We start from the raw sequence: 22,951 nt of genomic DNA, 5'->3' as shown, positions 1-22,951 counted from the left end.
TCTACGGGTATCGAGCAGGGTGGGAAAAGCACGGCGAAATATGCACAAGTATCAAACCAAACCCCAAGCTACCGTGCGCAGAGAAGTCCCTTATCACTTACCCTGTGACTAGCAACGGACTTTACAATACCATCCCTGCCATGACCATCATGCAGCTCCCCAAGGTCTGCTCCAACTCCTTTTCACGCTTATTCCCACTTCTTTTGAAGAAAATATGAGCCAAGATCCTAAAAGACCCTCTCCCTACTCCAATTTGATGACAAGGCATAGACTCTGAGATCTTGCTTAGGAAGTGCCTCTGTGCTACAACTCTGCAAGACGGATGAGACAGGTATCACTCAAAGTCAATCATACAGATGGCAGGGACTCAATGGTCCAGTTCCTAATCAGTGTTATGAGGAGGTCAGCTTTATCTGTCCTCGGGGAGGGAGCTCTGCTCTGCTCCATGAATGCAAAATGCCCCGAGGCTTTTCTGAGCACTGAAGCAACAGGGAACTCCTTCGGGACACTGCCACGACAGCAAAAAGCAATTCTGGAAAAGCCAGAGGCACAAACCCTGCTGTTCAGATTAGGAAATTGAAGGCCACAACCAACCCCAAATCATCAAAATTCAGGTAGAACTGAAGAGGTATGGCTTTGCTTGGTCTTTCCCAGCTCTGCTGGCTTTCCATTTGGGGCTTATTCAACAGATAGGTTGAAGGGAAAGGGTTTTTGAAGGAGAACCCATCCGAAACCGCTTGGAGCATCAAGTTCCATCTTTCAGAATAGCTGGAGCAATGAAGAACTTTGCTTCCAGCCGTCGACAGCCCCAGCAGCATTACAGTGAGGACCACGGCCAAAGCAGTAGTTTATCAACTTAATGAGGCATGTAGGAAGACGGCTTTGGATGAGGATGACAAATGAGGAAAAAAGATGGGAGAAAGTATCCCAACAGCTGATTTTGATTCTGAAGGGTCCGTGGAAGAAAAAGGACCCGGGAACTGGTTTAGAAAAGAAAATGCGTCACCTCTGATTTCTGGAACATCCTTTGCAGACAACTCATGGAGCATTCTTGACATTTACAGCGTGCTATAAACAACTGCCTGGATATTCTCTCCCTTGAGTCAAATGAGATTGTTTTTCTAGACACTTCAAATGCCCTTTTTTTTTTTGAGCATTCTGAGAAATGAAAAACACAGCAAAAATATACAACTGCATTTTAAAACCAATGGTTTAAACACACTTTCTTCTAACTACACCTTATTTGGGGAATATGTTAGCCACCGATACGGGCTATGTGTGCAAAATTCAAGGAGAAAAGTAATTTGAGGAGGGGGGATTTCAGAAGAACAACGAGCAGATTTGGCTAATGAGAAGTAAATCTTAACTTGACCGACCGTCACGGAGAGCAAATCTCAAAGTCCTGGCAAAGGAACATTCATCCCTGCCAACTATTACAGAAACAGTCACGTGAAACAGCATACAGTTGGGAAGGGAAAACAAAAATCACTGCAATTCATCCAAACCGAATCAGATCCCTTTTCCTAAATACACCAAGATCATTCCTCACATTATATTTAGAAAATATTTACTGGAAGCGCTAGGCTGTTCAGGAGGAAAGCTCGCTCCCATCAACAGATATTTTTTTAAATCTCCAGATAAATACAAATCTTGCAAAATTACTCTTCATTAGAAATACTTGTACAAACTCAGCAGGACAGATGCTTGCTATCTCCTCCATGCAAAGACATTAAAGCCAGAGAGGGGGCTGTGTTGCTGGGTGGTCGTGGTGGCAAAGACTGCCCAGAGCAGCGGATGGGGAAGATTTTACCGGATACGGGAATTCATTTCTGCTTCACGGTGTTTATCTGAAAATAATCGCTGGGCTTGCTGCCATTTTTCCATCTTTTGTCCCGATGCAAACATTCGCGAGGCGGTACCAGTGCTGGCTTCGCAGGCAGTTTTTGGAGCACACGGTACTGAGTCATAGTGTCAGCAGAGGGGCTGAAAGTTTTCCAGACTTTGGGATCTGACATTAATCTGTATTCCACAAACCATATTATACATTCTCCATGTCTGATACATTGCAGAATTTGGAAAGAAGTCTAAAAAACCATAACGATAATACTCCAAACATCCCACTGAACCTGTGCAAGCGGAGTAAACGTGGACAGCTCTGATTTCATGCACAATTATACCCCATTACAACTCCTGCACCAGCCTGGCCTGCAGCCAGGTTCCTGCATGCTCTGCCATCAGCTTGACCTAAATTCTCCAGCAATATCCTCACTTTCTGCAGCTCTGCTGATATATGCACCAGGGACACCTGTAGGAACAACAGCTAACTGCTTGCCCCCAAATAATGCCACTTTTCAAGGTATTATAGTAGCAATTCCTATATTCCTCCAAATATTATATGAATTTTGAAGCCTGAAAAGCCAGAAGCTGCTTTAAAAGCAGCAAATGCCAAATGCTTGTCTTTTAAAGAAAAAACAAGGGTATTAAATGCAATGCAATCCCAAATTCAGCCTTGCTAATGACTTTAACGCAAAAATAACAGGGACTGCAGATACTCGCAGTGAGACATAACAGAGGCCGGGTCTGCCGGCACAGCACATGTGCTCCGTTCCCGATCCCCAACCCAGCGAACAGGCCAAGTGCTACGCACAGTTATAAATAACTGAAAACAATCGCTGAATATCACAAAATTAGAATGATAGCTTTATACCAAATTTCAACTGATGCAAATGAGCGCACGAGGTGAAGGGCACAAGGGAGAATCTGATCCACAGGGTGAACATGGTGGAGGGGTCTTAAGGGAAGCAATAATACTGATTTTAATAAACATTTGCTTAAGAAAGTCATGCAACCTTATCTAGGACTATTTTTATTTTGGAACAAAAAAACCCAACATCAGGCACAAAGTGAAAAATTATTTTGATACCTTGGCATGTTTTTCTGGAAAGATGTGCCCCCCAAGTGTCACTAGCCCAGTTTAAATAAATAATTTTAATGGTGCCTAAACTTCCTTCACCTTTAACTCACTCTGTCCTGTGACTGACACCACCGCTGCTCTCCCCCACCCCGAGGCCACAGTCGAACACTAATGGTGTTATTTCAGGGCTCGCTCTCTCTCTGCAATGCTTACATAAATGTGCTCTTTAGCAATTTTTGGACTGGAACAAATGTTTGAATCTTTCTGGGATGGAACGGAGATAAACACAGGAAAGCTCATCAGTGTTAAATCCCAGTTCAAGCCCTGATTTATATTTAAATCAGCACAGTCAGAGCTGTCTAATTAACTAAATAAAGACCACTTCCAGTTTACTTACAGTTGCCTATGAAGGGATTAAGTTAGAGAGAGAAGAGGGAGAAGACTCGCTTATCTTGGAAATACAAGTTTTCATACACAGGGTCGAAATACTGTGATGTAAGGTGCTGGATTTTATGGTTCAGCATCAACTTGCTTGGAAGGGCAGATGCATTTTGGAACCTGCATCGCAGCCATCAGCTGTTCAAGTCCCAGTGCCACCACGCACCTCGGCCTGCTCAGAGCCTGTCCCGGGCGGCGAGCGGGACTTGGGCATGTCGGCAGAGGTGGGACACGGACACGGACTGGGAAGAGCGGCTGTGCCAGAGCTGAGCAGCAACAAGCAGCAGTGAGCCTGTGAGCTACGCTCAGCCAGCACAATCACAGTTAATTTGATGTACGTTAAACCTACCCACAACTTTTTCAGGTGACAGAGACATCTAAGTTTTGCACAAAGAGCTAGACAAAGCCATAGTCCCGCTTCAAGCGGGAGATGGGACCAGATGATCTCCAAAAGGTCCCTTTTCAACCATTTCTAGACACTGCAGCAGTCTAGAGATGTATCCATGGAACAGTTTTCTCCGAGGGAAACCCCTGAAGTCTACACTATGGCTGTAAGAGAGCAACATTTTCAGTAAATTTTAGAATCTGATACAAATTAGCCTCAGGGATACCTCCCTTTACTTTCAAACAGCGACCATGCTGCTATTTGGATCTGCGACATCTGAAGCATCAGAGGCAGCTTCTCTTCCTCTTTTCTAGAGCTGTGCTTCTCTGGGGCTTAGTTTTCCTCTAGCAAATACTCTGAAAAAAAAAATCTCGGCAGGCTCAAAGTTTACAGGCAACGCTCACAAGTGAAAGATGGCACTGCGACTTTCACGTACACACCGCTCTAGGCAGAAACCTCAAACGCTGCAATGCGGTGCACAACCGGGAAGCAAACAGCGGTGTCAACTCTGTATTACAACACCAAGTCCGTTAACATGATGGCAGTATACACATTATTAAATACAGCTTTTTAATGGCTTTTAGGTGGCTATAAAATTTCAGTGTGGGAAGAGACTTGGCACGCTCCATCTTCCCTCCTGGTACACCTTTTCTTTAAACACTTTAAAAAAATCTCCCTTCAAATGTATATTTTTAGATATGAGAAGGAAACGTAATCACACTTTAAGAAACTTTTTCCATCCGTGCCATTTTTACTAAAATCAGCAAGATTTGCTACGCCATTTATGAGACACTTTGCACACTAACTTTTTTTTCTAATTAATATCTCCCGTGTCCTGTAGGACAGGATACACGAGCAGCTCTAGAGGAGCCATATGATGCTCTGGTTACGTGCCATCGCTATGGCTATTTGTCCAAATGATATAAAGCCTCTCTGGCTAAGAGCATTTTACTGACAACAGACTTGTTTCTGAAGGATGGCACGTGGGCGAGAGGAGGTTCACACTTCTAGGTGCTCTGAAACAATGTTTAGGACATATAAGCTTGAATATAATTATTTTTAACCAGTTTCACACTGGCAAATTTCAATTAATTCCCTTAGCAACACATTGTTAAAATGTTCCACTGGAGGAAAAGAAATCCCTCCCCTCCTATTTCTGCTGACTGCTTGTCTCCATGCCAAAAATATTAAAACTAAAACAAGAAAGCAGAAAAAAAAAAGACTAAAAATAATCAGGGAGGAAATATCCATCAACAAACCTTGCTTCGGGTTGCTAGTCGCAGTGACAGGGGTGCTGGCAGCGAGATGGGTGTTCTCCACAGTCCCATAAACCACAGGGCTGTGCTCGGGGACCTGGCTGGACAGCTGCTGGGATTTGAAGTACAAAAAAGGGTGATAATGAGCGTGCGAACATAAAAACTAGCAACATGGAGCACAAGCAAGCAAGTGGGGAGACGAGAATAGGGTGGGATAGAAAAGAAAAACCAAAGGCAGGGAAAACAAAGAAAAAAGATACACAGACCGATTGAATAAATTCAAAAAGTACATGGGAAAGGGAGGGAGGAAAAGGCAGCAGGAAAAGGGGAAAGAGAGACGATTACTGTTAACAACAGCAAGAAAGAGACAGCACAGCACAGTTATTAACACACTGCATTCTCCAAACGCTTCTTCCAAGAGCAGCAGAAATGCTGCTCTGCGTAGTCTGCAAGAAGTCGGATATCCACCAAGACTCCTGGACCGCTCTGTAATTTAAGTTTGCTTTCTGGACTCGACTCCTTTCTCAACTGATCAGTTATTTCAAACACCTTAGATATTTTAATATATATTTATTTATTTTCCCATATATTTATTTATAGATAATGTGCGTATGTATGTACGAATAGTGTATATACGTGTATCTACGCACACACATAGTAGCTTGTTATCGCAGTAGGAAAATAATCTAGATTGGTTATACCTGTGTGGTTGTATGAAAAAAATATCCAATGCCTTCTATAAACAGGCTTATGGATGGTACCCGCTGGGTAACATCAGAATAAAACCAATTGTGCATCAATCTAAAGGAGAGCAGGAGGAGCTGGTTCCCAATCAACGCGGAGTGAGCCTGAGGTTTTCTATATATAAAAGCAAAACTGCAAGACCAGCAAAGTCACAAGACTGAAAAAGCCATGGCCTGTTGCAGAGACCACATTGTTTAATGATGTTGCCACCACTAATGGCACAAACAATGACTTAACGTGCGTCCATGAAGGTTCGATAAAGACACCCCCCCCCCCCTCGAATCTAATGAAGACCTTGTGTAAGACTATAAGTAACTATATCAAACTCACATTTACAGGTAAAGCACTTGTGTACATTAGGGTGAACATATCTCACTCTAGAGGGGCAAGTCAACTATTCACATTTGGAAAATCCCCTTAAGCACACATCAGGGACCATGCAAAGAAGAAAGTGGGGTTAAAATTAAATTTAATACTCTAAAGTGGAAAGCCACACAGCTTTTTACAAGTGGCTGTTCTTATCTAGCTATACACCCTTGCTGACTTCTCAGATCTACAGGACAAGGGATTTTTAAACAATCAAAATAAAGCAGAGTGCCCAAGACATGGGTGTCTAATTCCTTCTTTCAGACAGGCTATCAGAAATCCATGCAAAACTGATTTCCCTAAAAGAGAAACTCTCTGGCAATCTGCTCCTCTTCCTGGGACTCTCTTTTTCTCCTGTTTCCAGCTTTTTCAGCTATTGCATCTGAACAGCGCAGAATAAAGTTTTTTTCACCATTTCAGGCAACCGAAAGGTAAAGGAGAACTGTGAAAAAGCACATCTGGAAAAATAAAAATAAAAATCTAAGTAAGTGGGGTGAAGGCCTGAAATTTTATTTGGGATTGCTCCTCTTCCAGGAATGAGCCTGATGAGATTGTCTGGACTATGGATGAAGAATTGCATCCCTGCCTCCAGCCAAATCTGAAGGAAGCCAAAGAAAACACAGTTTTACAAACAAGCAGGTTTCAAGAACGCTTTCCCCTCACCCTCAGTGGATCATTAGTTTCATTTTATGAAAAATTTATGGATGAAAGCAGTGGGGAAAAAGGAGAATGTGAAAAGAATCACATGAACCAAACCAGACTAGCAGACAAGAAACCTGTAAGCCTAGAAACTCCTTGGGTCAGTAAACACGTTTTCTTAAGAAATTTGGAAAACGCTCATTTATTTTGTGGGAATGATATTGCAAAGCAATATAAATGGTACTTAAGTACTGACCCTTACAGGCTCTCAGCTTCAAAATGGAGCATTTAGAGACTTTCGAGGAAAAAAACCCACTCAAAATTGCTCTCATGATTTATGATGCTAAAAGAGTCACTCTGTGTTATTCTGTCCTACCATGGCCCGTAGACAGAGCAAACACAGAGTGCGACAAACTCATTGATACTTGCAAGAGGTTTGCCAGGAAAATAAGAGCATTTCTTACTCTTTAAAAGGTGATCTAAGTTAGTGCTGAGCAACTACCGTAGCCAGATTTGATACGTGGTCCTGGGTTTTATTTATATCTTCCCAGCAAAAAATACAGCGTGAAAAATAGTGTCCTGCTAGAAACGTATAAATATCAACTCCACTTACTGCCAGCTTCTCTTATGCAGGAACTTGGAAGCATTTTAGCATTTAAGCAACCACCACAAGGTGCTGGGAAGACTCCACCTAAAGCACTTTTTGGTCAGCCATGCTGACTACAAAGCAGGAGATACAAAAAGCACGGAAATGGCTAAAACCACGCGGCTTGAGTCTTGGCAGCAATGCTCATCTTTTGGACAAGTCCAATATTTTGTTGATGTTAAGCACTTACTCTACCGAGAGAAGAGGGTGCTTCGGGCTTGTGTTATCAAGTTTTCTGTCTTCTTTGGGTCAGTTAAAAAAAAATCCAAATACACAGGCAAAAAATAAAAATTTTTAAACAGGCAACACAACAGGCCTTATTATTTTTATAAAATTATAAAAAAAAATGTAAAATTTGTGACAGGGACTGGTCTACAGCAGTGGTTTCTACGTACTTCTGGAGCAAGTTTCTCCCTCTGTGGTTGTGTTGTCTAAACAACGAGATTAGAGAATCAGATACTGGCAGTCAATGCAAAAGAAGTGCTACTAGAGTTTAGCATACGTTTAAAGTATCATTGCATAGAGAGTCACTTTGATTAGATGATGCTTCGTCAAGCCCGGAGATTGCATGTTCGCATTCTGAGTGTTCAACCAGATGAAATCTCATCAACCCCCCCGCCACGTGCAGAGCTTGATTCACAGGGGTGGTGGAACAAGACAACGGCAACGATGCTCCCCTTGCACCTATTCCAGGAGCTGCCCTGAACTGTAAGCATTTCACTCGGCAGGTATTTTCGTATGAAGCTCACACCGACTGTTCACAGCCTTTATCAGCTGGGGAAAGGGAATACAAAAAAGCCCTAGCACATTTCAAGCAAAGTTATGGCTGAATATTTAACGTTTACTGATTTTACACTATTCAAAATTATAAAATCCACCACTACTGGAATTCAGCCACTGAGCACAGTTATTAAAGCATCATCTAATTTCATCCAAGATACTACACTTGCTCCAAAGAAATGAATTAGAGATGCTGTTGGGACAATAACTTTGAATTTCCTGGCTTAAGTAGGCTTAAATTTTCAGTTATGTTACACTAATGAACTTTTCTGGTGAGCTCTACTTCAGACCTCTTCTGTGATTAACAAAAGTGGTGCCAAGTACCTAATCAAAACGAAGCCTGGATATTAAACAATGAAGTATTTGCATACCTTACTTAGAGTAGATGATTGGACATCACTGCTGTGCTCTGCATATAAATTACAGCTGATAAAAATTCATGCTTATTAACCTCCTCTTGAAAAACATTTATTTCGTCCTGTTTGACTTAATTGTAGTATCTTAAAATAGATTTCAGAATGCAAAAATGATCCGGTAAGTGCCTGGATTAGCTGCACCATGCATAAACACAATCTGAAACCCTGGCTGTTTTCAACTCTTCCCCACTTCTAATGGGGAAAGTCATTTAGCATGAAGTAATGGGCAGAAGATCTCACCAGTGCTCCAACATTTTACATTGCTAGTATCTTCTCTCATGGAAAACACTCGGAAAGAAGTTTAATTGATTCTATACGTAGCCAGCTCTCGGCTCTTCTCCTCTTCCAGCTGTAGTTGCTAATCATCAGACCACTCTCTGGCAGAAAAACAGCTTTTTCCAGTTGAGCATTGCAGACCTTGTTGCGAAAACACAGCTAGCCAGGAATTGCTTTAGCACGGTGCCTTGCTGCTGCTTGCCCACGATGGAGACCAGGAGGAGAAAGCAGGTGACCAAAGCAAACAGTGATGCCTTTATGTGACAAGAGGATTTGACTGAATCAGGGGAATGGCCAAAAGCCGCAAGTATCCCGTTGGTCTCAATGGAGGGGAGATCTGCAGGCCAGGCTCTTATTTCATCTCAGTGATCCCAATTACACTTTTACTGGCTCAGCTGTAACCTCAAGCTCCCACGCCAGTGCAATGGGTGTCTCAAGGCAAGCTTGTGCTTTCGCCTCAGCACAGGACAGTCAGCAGAAAAAACTATCCAGACGCAGAGGGGAAAGTAAGGTTTCAGCTCAGGAAAGGCTGCTTCACCTAAAAGCTAGCAAAAACTAGTCTCTGACATTAAACAGGGAAGAACTTAGAAGAAGAAATTGCACCCCAGCCTCAGCCAGGCTCTGATCTAAAGCCCACCCATCACTCGGAGGACCTTCCTGATATTTATTGTCTTCTTATCAGGCCCCCAAGCAGTGGACAACAAGCTCCAATAAAACACGGCCAACTTCCAAGGCCTGTGCCAAACCATAAAGTTCCTTCTCCAATTGTGCAAAAACTTTTAAGCTGAGCAGCCTGTGGCTTAGCACCATCTCTCCCAAAAGAGAGGGAGAACTAAGATGCTGTATGAAGCAAACTGCAGCTACACCAAGCCAGCAGCTGGGAAGAGGCCAGGAGCTGCCACGCGCCTCCTCTCCATCTCCAGTGCTATGGGGAGATCCAGGAGGCATCACCTCCTCCTGCTGCAGATGGGGAAGAGTTGGTCAGAGGAGAGAAATCATCTAATTAGATCACGCAGCCACCGCCAGCCCCATCGGTTCATGTCATGGGGAACTTAACATTCACGCCAGGACTGCTGGTCTGCAAGTCTGAGCGCGTTCTTTTGGCCCTGGGTCAAAAAGAACTAGAACAGACGTGGATTTCCAATCAGTTTAATTTCCAGACATTACACGTAGACTTCTCAGGTGAAGCAGGATTAGATGGGGTCAGAAGCTCAAAGATGTGCGACAAGGATTTTTGAAGATATTTATGAGCTATGGAAAATGTCAGTTTGGGATATTTATGCTTTTTCCTACGTCAGAAAAATGCATGTTTAAGGTTGAACATGCAGAGACCAAATCTGGAAGCTCTGTGATAAAATTCCTGAGCTACAGTCATTCTGGTTACTCTAAAGCAACACTACTAAAGCAGAAAGACATTGGTATGGACAGTGATGCAACTGAAGATATATAGTCAATCACATGTGTGATACGGACTTTCCTCAGGTGCACGAGACACTAATGGAAACATCACATTTCTCACATTAGCTCCTCCTTTAACACTAGAAGTCTTTACCAGCTCTAAAAACTACCGCTGATACAAACACAGGGATGGGGAACTTGCAGCAGCGCTGCAGCTTCACATTTTACAAGCTACAGGCTGGTAAAAATGACCAAACTTGGAGAAAAAAAAAATCCTTGAAGAACATGGACAATTTAGGACTATCCAGGTGTCTGAGGTGATTGGCCATGTAGATGGAAGATACAGGAATTGGCTCTAACAAACAGCAAAGCAAAGCAGACATCACTGGGAGAAGGCTACGCGTCCACTTTATTACCTGAGGTGGAGTAGGTGTGGAAGTGGGTCTCACGATGGGAGGTGTTGGGTTCCTGCTGCCCCCTCCAGACATTATTTCTTCTGTTATATCTTTGCCCCCCTGGTTTGGATCCCGGATTCGGATCTACGGTATTGAACAAAGAAATAATTCAAACAAGTCTTCCCGTTACACGCTGTCCTTGGGGTTTATGGAGAGGAGAGCATGGACGGGACATAATTCCATGACACTCGGTAGAAGATGCTCTGGGTTGAGCTGATGCTCTGCAGGAACGCTGGAATGCGGTTTGGTTCAATAACTTGAAATGCGTGGTATGTCATCCCTTAATCTCGAAACCTAATTTAATCAAAATGCTCATCAACCACACCAGTTAGGTCTAAATATGTGCACCCCAGTGCATGACCCTGTAGTTCAGATTAAAGTCTCTACATCTGGAAAATAAGTTTACTGCAACTTAGAAAATTTAGCAGACAGTTTAGCTACAGAACTACGCTTGCCATTTAGTGGAAAGTGCAAGAATAAAAAAAAAAGGCCATGTTTTACCATGATACGAAATTCAGTGACCTTGCCAATCCAGCTGCTGGTAAAGGGGGAAAGCAAACCAGCTCTTTTTGTTTTTCCCTTCCACATTGAGAAAAGTCATACCAACAAACCAGAAGGAAACAAACAAAAAATACTGAAGAGAGGAAAGGGAAACCGCAAGAAGAACAAACTAAAGTCCTATGAAACTCATCAGCATTTAGGAAACAAGTATGTATTTGAGTCCCTTCACAGCTCCAAAGTGGGAAGGAAAAATATTATCCAAAATAAACCACTGGAGAACGCACTCAACTGAATCCTCAACCAGCACTTGAGCCAATCTGTGCCACTGAATATGGGGAACAGTCAAGCTGTCTAGGTTAATTCAAAATAGAGTTTTTAATCTTCAATATAAGAATTGAAAACTTCCATAAACCTGAAGACAGTGCTATGGTTTGCCTGTCCACCTTCCCAAAAACTCTTGGTTGAACTCTACAAATGGCACACAGAAGTCCCCGTTGTGCTGAGCACAACGCACAACTGGAAGCAAACCCAGAGCCATAATCCTTGCAAGGGCAGGGGTGTCACTGGAAACTGCCGTGCTGTTTTCCATTGGTAACATATGAAGTCATTAGCCGCAGAAGGGTTTTGTGATTTATCTATTTCAGTATCGTGTGATGTCTTCTTGACTCTTTGGGTTATGAAGACAAATGAATATACACACGGTACTTAGGATGTTGACAAGATGTGGTCTTCTCTTATTTTTGATGGAGTAAAAAGAAGAAACTAGTGTTTTTCTGCTAAAACATTTAATTAACCACAGCAACAAGGACTTAAGAGTCGGCACGAATTCCTGCCCTCTCCTCCTCCTGACAAGTAGTCAATGGCATTAAAACAAGCTTTCCCTGCCTGAAAGTTTGTAGTACTCGAATACTCAACTAATGGTGCATGTGGGTGTCTGTACACATATACGTTTAATTTTTCCTTAATTTCTCTCATTTCTTCAGGTGCAACACCAATTAGCAAACTGAAACAGTACATCCAGAGAAAAGCATCTCAGGCATTTAAAAAACCTTTTGCTTTTCCACTTCAAAGAACTTAGCTTTGTTGGCGTGAAACTGTCTTAACCACAGTTGAGTATTTCTGAACATCTTTGCATTTCAAACAGCATTAATGATCTGGCCACCTCACGTTTTGTATGCTGAAAAGAGACACCTCAGGGCTGAAGAGGATGGTGAAGAGGTGGCAAAAGAGTTGCATCACCCTTTGCTGACAGCAGCTACAAAACAGGCCTTTCTTACAAGCCCAGCTAACACGCTGTTCAGCTCTTCCAGTTTCCCAACTCAAGTGTCATCTCAGATCATCTTCAAAAATCAAAAGACACAAATATTCTGCATTTTGAGACATGTACAAACCCCATATTTTTTTTCCCCAGGAAACAGTTCTTTTAATGTTTTCAAACCACTCTAACACACAGCGATGTAAAGTAATTTCCTTTTCAGTTGTTTAGAAACGTTTCATTCACAAGTTCAAGTCCGCCCCTAACTTTTTCTGTTTAAACGTCACATTCACCTGGTGTGCCTTTACTATTCCCTACCATCATCCACCTGCAAACGGGTTTAAATTCCATTAATCTCTGTGTCTCAAATTCTGACCAGTGAATTAGGAAGAAAGGAAATGTGGTCTCCAAACCCTTACCCACTTCCATAACATCATGTGTTCAGGTTCTTTCAAGCCTGCAAATATGCCCACAACTTACTGTTTTTCTACCTTTTCCAAGGCATAATATTAAACAATTTCTTTTTTGTCAATTTGAACCAGTTCCCAACATTGTCCCAAACTGATCTGAGTTTGTTCATTCCCACCTGGCTCTTTGCTAAAACTCTAAGCAGCAGCACAGGCAGCTGAGGATCTCAGGCTTGGGGAGATGATGCTCCTTTCATTTATGTTTGTTACAAAATCGGCAAAAATATTTCCCTTTTTGACTGGCTGAGATGTCACAAACTCAGAGCAGAAAGTCCACACAGAAAATTGACAATAAGACAAACATCGCAGCATTGTGCAATGTTTAATTACACTTAGGCGTGAAAGGTAACACTTAGCCTCCCTGTGAAGAGAAAGCTCAGTTTTAAGCTTAAGATCATTATTAATTTCCTTCAACCTTAGAACCAGGACAATTCTCAGAAGGGATGTATCAGTTAATGATGATCACTTACTGTTTTTTTCTCTCTTTTAGCTGGTGGAGGCTGCTGCTGCTGTGTAGGCACTATGATGGGTGCTGACTGATACACTGGCTGACTTGGGTAGAAAGGTGTTCCTGGGGAAGGACAAGGCAGAAACAAGAGTGAAAAACTCAGTTCATTTACTAATGAAACAAAACCAAGTGCAAGAGGTAAAAGTGGCCACCCACTCCTCCCTCCCTTCAAAAACCAGAACTTCTAACATCCAGCTGGTCACTGGTCTGTTTTGCTCTTCCCCACTTCCACTAAAACAGGAGCTGCTACTCCATCAAGACAAGCGATTAAGTCACTACTTCTTGTTTTTCCTCCATGAACAGAAAAAACCGATCATGTGCATCCATTTCTGAGAGGCTGTTGAAATCAGCAAGGCATGAAAAGTGGCCCATCCTTGGACTCCTTTGACTGACAAACAGGTGGGTTTGTTGTTTGGGGTTTTTTTGCCTTTGTAGAGAAATTCAGTCAAACCATTACAAAGAATTTGCAAGGTCAACTGCAACCTATTTTGAAGCATAGCCAGAAAATTTAATTACAAGCAATGTTCTTCTCATGCTGCAACACAAAAAAAGCACGACCATGGTTATTATTGCAAAATTACACTGCACTGTTGATTACACTCATAATACCCAATATAGTTTCATTATGTTTTTCTTTACGGAATAAGACTGGCTCAAAATGACTGAGTGCTTAAAAGACGTGCCAGACTTCAATATAGGTGGCATAGCAGAGCTGTCTTTTCTCTGTGGATCAGATATCAGGTGAACTTGTAAGATGGTGCTGCTGGTTTTGGTTTTTTTCCTTCTAAGCATGGATGCTAGATGGACTGTCTGCTTGCACTTGCATCTGGAGCAATCTGATTTATTCTTCAACTGAACTAACCTTTAAATGGGAATGAAAATCTGTATTGTGTGTCTGTAACCAAAACAGGAGGTTATTACTATCTCAAGCAAACAGTGAAATCCAAGAAAGTGAACAAAACCAGCCCAGCACAATCTGATTTGCAACTTCAAAGGATGCATTCCTCAAACTGAGAACTGGAAAGCAAAAGCTCGGAGCAGACTCCCTGTCTGCATGCTCGGAACAAGAACTTTTCTCTGCTGGAATAGCATGCAGATAGCTGAAAGCAGAGAGCATTGCACGGCACCGCCATCAAGCTGCTAAAAGCTCCACCTGCTATATTCACTCTTGGATGCTGCAATTAAGGCAGCCTAAGTGACTCAATAAACTTTTCATTTTGAACTTCATGGAAGGCAGCGTAACTTCAGATCTGGCCTCAGGGCACGTAACTCTCTGTCAGCGTCCCCATGGCTTGGGAAGCGAGAACCCTCCCGCCTCTCTCCTTCAAACCAGAGATGAAGCCTCAAACTCTTCTGACGAGTGCTTTGGCCAAACCAGCCAGGTGTACAACGTGAGTTTGGATAACATGAGAGGACAGGAGCAAGCCTGGGAGCCCTGCAATGCGTTAGTTATCTTGATTTTTAGTTTCCTAGAAACCAGATCTAATCAGATAGGCTGTAACGTGATCCCTGCCAGAGAGCGAGCTACAGCATAACTCAAGGAAGGACTCTTCCTTTATGAAAAATACTTAAAAAAAAAACAAAAAACAACCAAATCCCGAAAAGCAAAAGTAACTTCTGGAAAGAAATACAGCTTCTGTGGCAACAAGCCAAGCGCATTTTTCAGTGCAATACTCTTTGCTCTGCACCCTGCCTTTTGATCCTTTCCAGTTCAGCGGCACCCAAGTTTTATTCTCCCTCCTTTCCATTCATCATTTCAAGGTCTTTCCCAATGTAGCACAGAAACTCGCTGATATAAAAGAGAACGATAAATTGCAACACTGAGACAGTTTAAAAAAAAAAAAAAAATGCACTGTCCATCTTCACAAGTTTTGTCTTCTGCAGTATTTTCCCTTATCACCTTCTTTACAGCCTGCCAAACTGTGATGATTTTCATGTCCAGCAGCCACGCTCGCTATGAAGTCCCGAGGTTTGAGGGAAAGGCCCCTGCCAGCAGCACTACCCATGGCTGTACTGTAAATTTAATTGTCTCCCAACGCCATGAGCAGCGCCCGGTGAGAGACTGAACCTTTTCAGGCCCTGTATAAATAGTGAGAGAGCAACAGGAGGGAATGGCAGACAAGCACAGGCAAATCTGCAATCCCTCTTCCTTGGCTAAATCTTCTCTGCCTGGAAAATGCTCTGCGTGATGGAGGGCTCCAGCTTCGCCCACTGATGCTCCGCAGTCGCAGCAACCTAAAAACAAGCTGGGACTCAAAGATTACAAGTCTCTGTGCAAGAAACCAGGTGCTTTCAGGAGTGGAAAGGAACAGGAAGGGAACCTTTTCCAAATTACAGAAGTGAAGACAGACAAACAGCACTAAGCGAGTAGAAAGTAAGAAAGCAGACCTGTAACGGCAGAAAAAATGAGGAATACCGAGTAATTTCCTATTTAGCGGATCAGATTTAAAGGGCCATTGCAATATTTCTTCTCTTTATTTTTTCTAGGATAAGCAAACAGGAACTAGCTGCCTTATAATTGTTCTCTCTCCTTTTATTCAGAAATTGCATAACCAGGCTTGAAGGCTTCATGGCAACCTTTCAAAGTAGTCCCAATTAGCTCTATATACACCAAATAAATAAAAAAAATAAAAGAAAGGAGGGGGGGTGGCAGCGGGGGAAAAGTCCAGACCTTTTAAAATGATAAGTAGGGAAGCAACTGGGGCTTTTCTCCCCTTTAAAAGGAATCTGTATTTGTGAAGAGCAAACATGCAATTCTGCCAACGGTACGGACTGTCATTGTTCAGCCTGGAAGGTAATCATTCACTTCTAATGCTCTGAAATACCAGCAGCTAAAACCGCATGGAAAGTTGATAGTATCTCTGCCCCCAACAGATTACAGAATGAGCGTGGGCAGGTAGCAATCAGACTGAACAAAACACCTCGAATTTGATATCAAGAGGTGAAAACCCTTTAAAAAAAATATACAACAGGGTGATGACTAGGATCATCCTGGTGGATTTTTCAAATGCTCCCATAAATGAGCAAGGGAAGGGAAATAAAAAAACCACTAGTGATATACATGACTGCAAGATACCTGATTCTGCATCTCATTCAAATACAGCCTGCGGAAGCACATTTGTTTTAAATATCAAAATACAGATCCCACAGAAAAGCTTACAGGGGACTGTGATGTAAGTATGACATATATTGTGCATGGCACCACACTGGAAATGATTAAGAAAGGACTTAATTACTTTTATGTAAAAAATTATTGCCAAGAGAAGAGGCATCACGGGACACCGAAGGACATGGGGTCTGCAAACTGGGACCCCAATGAGAGGCAGTTGCGAGGTCCTGGAGGAGTGAAGGACCGGTGCGATGCAGACAGGAGGGATGCCCGGCACTGCACATGCAGCCTCTGAATTTTTAGGTGCAGCTTTGAAGCTCAATACCTGGAGGAGTCAACCAAATATACTGAATACAGCATGCCAAACCACCACAGCGCACACAACAACGTTGGGCAACCTCCCAACCCTTTTGCTTGAGAAAAGGCAAGACCAGGAGTTGCTCATTAAAAGGGCAAATTTCAGCCTGCGCAAGGGTTACAAACTCTTTGACTGGACTAACTTGATCTTTGCAGCATAAGACCAGTGAATCAAACCACATGGCTTGTTCTTTTCCCTCGCTAAATGCCGAGCAAGGAACACAGGGATAAGAAATGTTAACTGCTGTACTGCTGTGAACATATTCAGGGCATAGCTCAATGGAAACCAGGGCTGCCAGATGTATTCACAATACCTTAATAAATAATAATGATCGAGCAGGGAATAACAAATAGCCACTATTCTTGTTCACATGTGATTATGGGTAGCTCTGTGAGTTGCAGCCTTTCCTTAAGCACTCACACAAACAATACTCTGTTATTGTGAATTTTTCAGGAGTGAATAATAAGGGCTGTGACACAACCAAATTGAGCAGCTATTTGAAGTTCAAACAAATGCTAATCCATTTCGCTATTATAAATCTTCAGCTTGACAACAGAAAAACACACCCAGAAAATACTTTTTAAGAAATCTCCAAGCAGAACTTACCGTAGGCATTGGGGAATTCTCCAGGACCTGGTCCGGGATAAAAGGGCCCTGGTCCTGGTGGCTGAACAGGATACTGCTGCGGGGGCCCGACATACGGAGGGCCACTGTGACGATACTAGGAAGGGAAAAAAAATAACCATCAGTTTACAGGGAGTTGGGCACCTTCATGCTGTTACATATAGAACCTGCAATCGAGCCCCCCCAAATCAATAGGGATCTGATTATCAAACCAATTAATTACAGATTCAGAAATGTTGCTGTCGAAAAAAGTAAGAGAGTTAAGCTATGTCATCTAAAGATAAGACAGGGAGGACATGAGGGCTGAATAGAAAACAGTCACTCCCCTGATTTCAGCAATATTGTGTTTTTATGAGGCCCAAGGTTTTAGAGTAATTGTAGAGCTATTAAGTCAATTTAGATACATTTATAGCACTAAACATTTTCCAGGAGCTTAGTCTCACACTGTTTTTGAAGGAGACCTCAAAAACTAGAAAGGTAATTTATTCTTACTGCCTCCACGCACAGAAGAACAAATACTTCATACAGAAAAAGGACAGATGCGAAATATGCAACTACCAGCTTAATTTCCCCTCCCTCCCAACTCTGCGGCAGGTCTTGAGAAAATCCAGATGGAGCAAACGCTGCTTTGCAGTTCCTTAGGGGCTGGACAATGTATTTTTACCTGTGGTATACAGTACTGGGGGCCCTGAGGCATCGGGTAGGGCATTGGCAGATGATTAACCATCATGATGTGTTGGTTGGTTTGATACACCGCAGTCGGCGTTTGCGCACCAGGACGAATGGAAGGGCTGCTGTTCTGGATGGTAGCTCTTGGAGGCTGTATCTGAGGCCTCTGAAAAAACTAGGGCAGGGAAGGGAGAGAGGAAGGAGAGAGGAGAGAAAACAAAGAACCGGTCAGACTTTCTGGGAAAAAACCCTGAAATTTCATTACAATATTATAATTATAACAGTACTTCCAAAGGGTTGCCACGCATTCAGAAAACTGCAGGACAATTTCTGTTTATCTGTAAATAGCAAGATCATGCTATAGCCTTCTATTTTACAAGGTCAAAAAAGGTAAGAAACTTTAAACTCCAATAATTATTAGTTTGTATCTACTGAATTATACAGCTCAACTTTCAGAGCGAACATTAGAAAAATTATATTTGTCAAATATATTTTTATAAGGTGGGTTGACTGCCAAAAAAGCCACCTTTATAAATACGCTAGAGAAATAAAAGATCAAGGCAACTGTTCCAATCTACCTCCAGAACAGCTAAAAAGCCAGATTTTTACAAAGGCCGGAGGTGCCTCATGCCTATCCTTTATACAAATTGAGCCGCGTGACTTGTCTTGCCCTCCGTTTTCAGAAAGGTGGCAACCTCTTCCAGGGTGGCACCAAACTCTTCTACCACGTTTGCATGAAGTGATGCCCCACGCAGATGGACCAGGTCCAGGAAACCAAGCAACCCACTGGTACACGCTCCGTTCTCAACCCTTACGCGCTGGGAAAGGCATCAGCATCCACGGTATGGAGCGGCATTCATGGCACTGGAAGACCTTGCTCTGGAGTCTTTGCAATCTTGAAACTCACTCGGTAAGATATGCATCAGACATTAACGCATTCACTAACGGAGTAATGATACAAGTGATAGAGACACTTATGCCATGCAGAACCAGGAGTTAAAATTACCTGTATAGGTCTGAATCCTCCCTTCAATAACGAAGCAAGAAAGCAGCAGGAAACAGAAAGAAAGCCAATGGAACAGCTTACAGATCAATAGGAAGGAATAGGATATAACATGCACCCTAATTGCACACAATTCCATTCATCTTTCTATCCTGCTTTGACTAATCTCTTACAGGAACAGCAAGAAAAAGACACTGAACTGGTACCAAGGACTCTTCTACCAGAATCCCATGGCAGGGGTCAGAAACTCATCTAGAAAAGTTTTATATGGAAGTAGAAAAGTTTGGGGGGAGGGGGAAAAAAAAAAAAAAAAAGTAAAACCAACCCCAAACCATGATTAACTGCAGGAAATACAATACTACAGAAAGACTTCATGTTTACCCTGTTCCTAAAACATTAAACATTTTTCCTTTCTGGTCTCTTTCAGTGATACAGAGATAGCAGATAAAGCAGAAACCCTTGCTGAAATCAAGGATTTGGTCTCCACTTCTGCACCAAGACTGGAAGGATAAGAAATGCTATGCATTTAATTGTTAAGCAAAAAAATAACAACAATTGGGTCATCATACATCACATCAAAGACTGCTGACTGATGAAGTGCATCGATGCCAATAGTCTGCGAGCAACCACATCATAAGTGGTGAGAAGAAAAGAGAGTGGTAACCACTAAGGAATGAAAGAATGAGCTGGGCTTATTTCCCTCGGCATTCGGAGAATGGAGTAGGGTGGAAGGAAGCTGTGATGCCTCTACACTTGACATGACAATGAACTTAAAATGGTCATTCTGGTGAAGACTTTATGACACCTAAGCTGCTCCCATACCAAATGACTTCTCCAGGAAAGCCATGGATGACTCCCCATCTCAGAAATCCAGATACCATTAAGATGAGCGCAATGCTTTTATGTCCAACCCTGTGAATCTCGATGAAAAATTGTCACTGTCACGCTGTACAGCATGACCTGAAGTAGGAGAAGGCAACTGTTTGGGGAGAAAAGTCTGGTAGTGAGGGTGCAGAAAGAAAACCAGTACAGCACCACACTGCCATGCTCCTGCGTTAATAAAAATTGTGTGGCTGTCTAGATGCAGGGGAAATACACGAGTGTTGCATGAAACAAGGGCACACACTGAATTTATGGTGAGAATAACTAGAGTTTGCAATTTTTCAATATCCAAAGACACCAAAAAGTGCAAGAGTCCTTTCTTCTTTCACTGCAAATTACTGAATGACGACTATTTCTAATTTGTCAGCAGGTTACAGCAGAAGTCTCCCCAGAGTGGGGGGGAGACAAAGTCAATAGCCACCACGATTCTCTATTTATGCAGACTGAAAATGGGCTGGAGGCTGAAGCAAGACCTGCCTCTCTACTGCCAGTAACTACATCCACAGGGCAGCACGGAAAAGCCTTTACCGTAGAGGACGGGAGTCCTCCACCGGTGCGAGTCACAGACGTGAACCCTGCTCCTCGAGTTGCTGCCGCACCCACATAACCTGCTAATAACATCACTGAAACCACTGGGGAACAACTTACAGCGACGGAAACTCCTGGTTTACGGATAGCTTTTTATTTCCATTGCTGGCGATGGAAGTGGTGCCTAAGAAACTCCATTTCATGAAACACAAGCCAGCTCTCTTTCCTGCCACAGCAGAAGGAAGGAAAGCACGCTCTGTGCACCAGAACGGGTGGTGTGTGGCACAGGCTTGCTCTTCCATCAAGCATTAAACACCACCATGGTAGTGCTAAGCTCTTCTACAGTAGAAGGAGAACGTCCCATGAGGAAACGCTAGGTTAAAAAACCCAGCCCCTCAAAAACACTCTATACTGCCCACACGATCGCAGAGGTAGCTCAAATCCGGAGATGAAGAAAAAAGGAGGAGGATTTCATTACTAAAAGGAAGACGGACACAGCGAGAAGAAAAGCAGATCCATTATTCCAAGCAACAAGACCATCAGAAGCTTTTGGAAGTGCCAACCAGAGAGATCTCTGGCAAAGCTTGAATTACTTTTAGCTATTCCACTTCCTGCAAGTAACACTAAAATTCTCAAGGAAATCAGGTACCATCAGAGCACTGTGCATCTGATTTGTATGTGGGTTTTACTGTTCAAAACAAGTATCATCTGGCTGGCAAACTGTTTCATGCTCCATCCTTGTTCCCGTCCCTCCAAAGCTAAGCTAGCAATATTCAAAGTCATTCTTAGAAATGTTTCACTATTCTGACTTGATTTGCTAAAAAATTTGCCTTGCAAGGTCAAACAGATGCCTGCACAGACATTTTCAAGTAACGCTAATGATGTTCCATGGGAGAACACCAGGAGATTATAAAGAGAAAAAATAGATATTTTGTCTCTATTTCTTCTAATAAGTGCAGGATTTGGAGTGGAGAACATACAGGAACCACTCAGGACCAGAATGAAGGTACCCTGGGCCACAGCAAGGCTTCTGATAGAAACCCTGCGTTACGTCAACCCTTCCTTGACTACCTCCTTCAAATTTAAGTCCTGCTATGTCTAACGATGGTCAAATTAGTGTGAAACTTGCTACACAGTCGTTCAGCAACCAGTGAGGGCCTGAGCTGTGGTCCTCAAGTCACAGTCCCATCCCTGACCTGTCCAACTCTGTTAGGGAGGGATTTCTTGGATCATCATGGAGTCAGTACTACTGAGTACTATGGTCTTTTGACTTCTTCCTTCCTAGGACTGCTCCCCCAATATACTTCCAGAAGAGCGCAAGTAAACCCCTCTCAGACATTGCTTTTATTGGCTGCCTCAAACTCGACTCTTTCAGCCTGTTTAATAAGCTCTCATCGTCCCAGCAACCCTTCATCTACCTGCTCAAGGAAGTCCTTCTGGAAAATAAAAAAGCAGAATTGCGCACACGCTCCAGACAGGGCTTCCCCAGTACTTCCCAATACAGCAGTAATAACTCCCTATCCCACCTGAAAATAACTTTTGTGGTTTATCTAAAGATTGCATTGCACAGGTGGTTTCAGCTGATGAGCTCCCGCTTTACAGAATAAAAACTTCTCCTTGGCACTGAAGTATAAGGGCTTGCACCTTGCAATGCTGGATTACGCCTTGCTTCCATCACGCCAGTCCTCCTTGCACGGCATCCTTGTGCTAACCACATTTTCTAGCTTTGCACTCATTAAGTTTGCTGCAGACACATACCTGCTATTTGTGCCAGAGTAATTAACACTAATATTAAGGAAACCCACTACTAACCTCCTGCCTACCCCTCTCAGCACTACGCTACCATTTACTTCTTAGTCACTCCTTATATATACACGGCCCGATATCCTTTTATTTACCATCATCTTCTCCTGTGTAATTTTCTCCCTGCATGACCCTGTGTCAAAAGTCTGTTGAAAGCCAGCCAGATAAGATGCTGTCATCTAGAAAAATCAATGATCAGAGAGAGCACCAACCTCCTTCTGATAAACCACCACTGCATTTTAATTGATTTTCTATTTACTCTGTATTTCTAAGCCATCACTTCCAGTGAAATGTCTGTGGAGCACTCCCTCCGTACTCTAAAAGCCTCACTGAAAAATAAGCTTGTGGTAAGAGCACCGAAAACAAATCTATGCTAAGCTTTGCCCGTCGAACACAAGGTGCATAGGCACCCGTCCATTTTTTTCTAGATCGGATCAAGGCTGGCAGTTGCGATGGGTCCATAAAGCCCTGCAGAAGGTTGCGGAGAAAGGAAGCAAAAGGAAAGTTCAGCAAGTTGTCATCAAGGCTATC

General features: G+C 42.8%; 1 protein-coding gene across 16 annotated transcripts in view; it reads right to left on the bottom strand.

The window, feature by feature from the left end:
* The window catches only part of EIF4G3 (eukaryotic translation initiation factor 4 gamma 3), a 147,450-nt gene that overhangs the window by 45,702 nt on the left and 78,797 nt on the right, over positions 1-22,951 (bottom strand). For 12 of the 16 annotated variants that reach the window (XR_012045806.1, XM_072883870.1, XM_072883867.1 and 9 more), the window contains 5 exons: positions 18,200-18,379; positions 17,518-17,632; positions 13,407-13,507; positions 10,675-10,797; positions 4,997-5,105 (listed from right to left, as the gene is read on the bottom strand). Coding sequence is in view for 15 of the 16 variants with exons in the window: in XM_072883870.1 (XP_072739971.1) it covers positions 4,997-5,105; positions 10,675-10,797; positions 13,407-13,507; positions 17,518-17,632; positions 18,200-18,379 (628 nt within the window). In the remaining variant the exon portion in view is untranslated. The remainder of the gene's footprint in view (positions 1-4,996; positions 5,106-10,674; positions 10,798-13,406; positions 13,508-17,517; positions 17,633-18,199; positions 18,380-22,951) is intronic. The other 4 variants (XM_072883877.1, XM_072883862.1, XM_072883865.1 and 1 more) reach the window with 1 other exon arrangement.

This window comes from Ciconia boyciana, chromosome 19 (genome assembly GCF_034638445.1).
Source record: "Ciconia boyciana chromosome 19, ASM3463844v1, whole genome shotgun sequence".
Classification (NCBI taxonomy): domain Eukaryota; kingdom Metazoa; phylum Chordata; class Aves; order Ciconiiformes; family Ciconiidae; genus Ciconia; species Ciconia boyciana.
The sequence above is the reverse complement of the archived record's forward strand: the minus strand, read 5'-3'. Positions and strand labels throughout refer to the sequence as shown.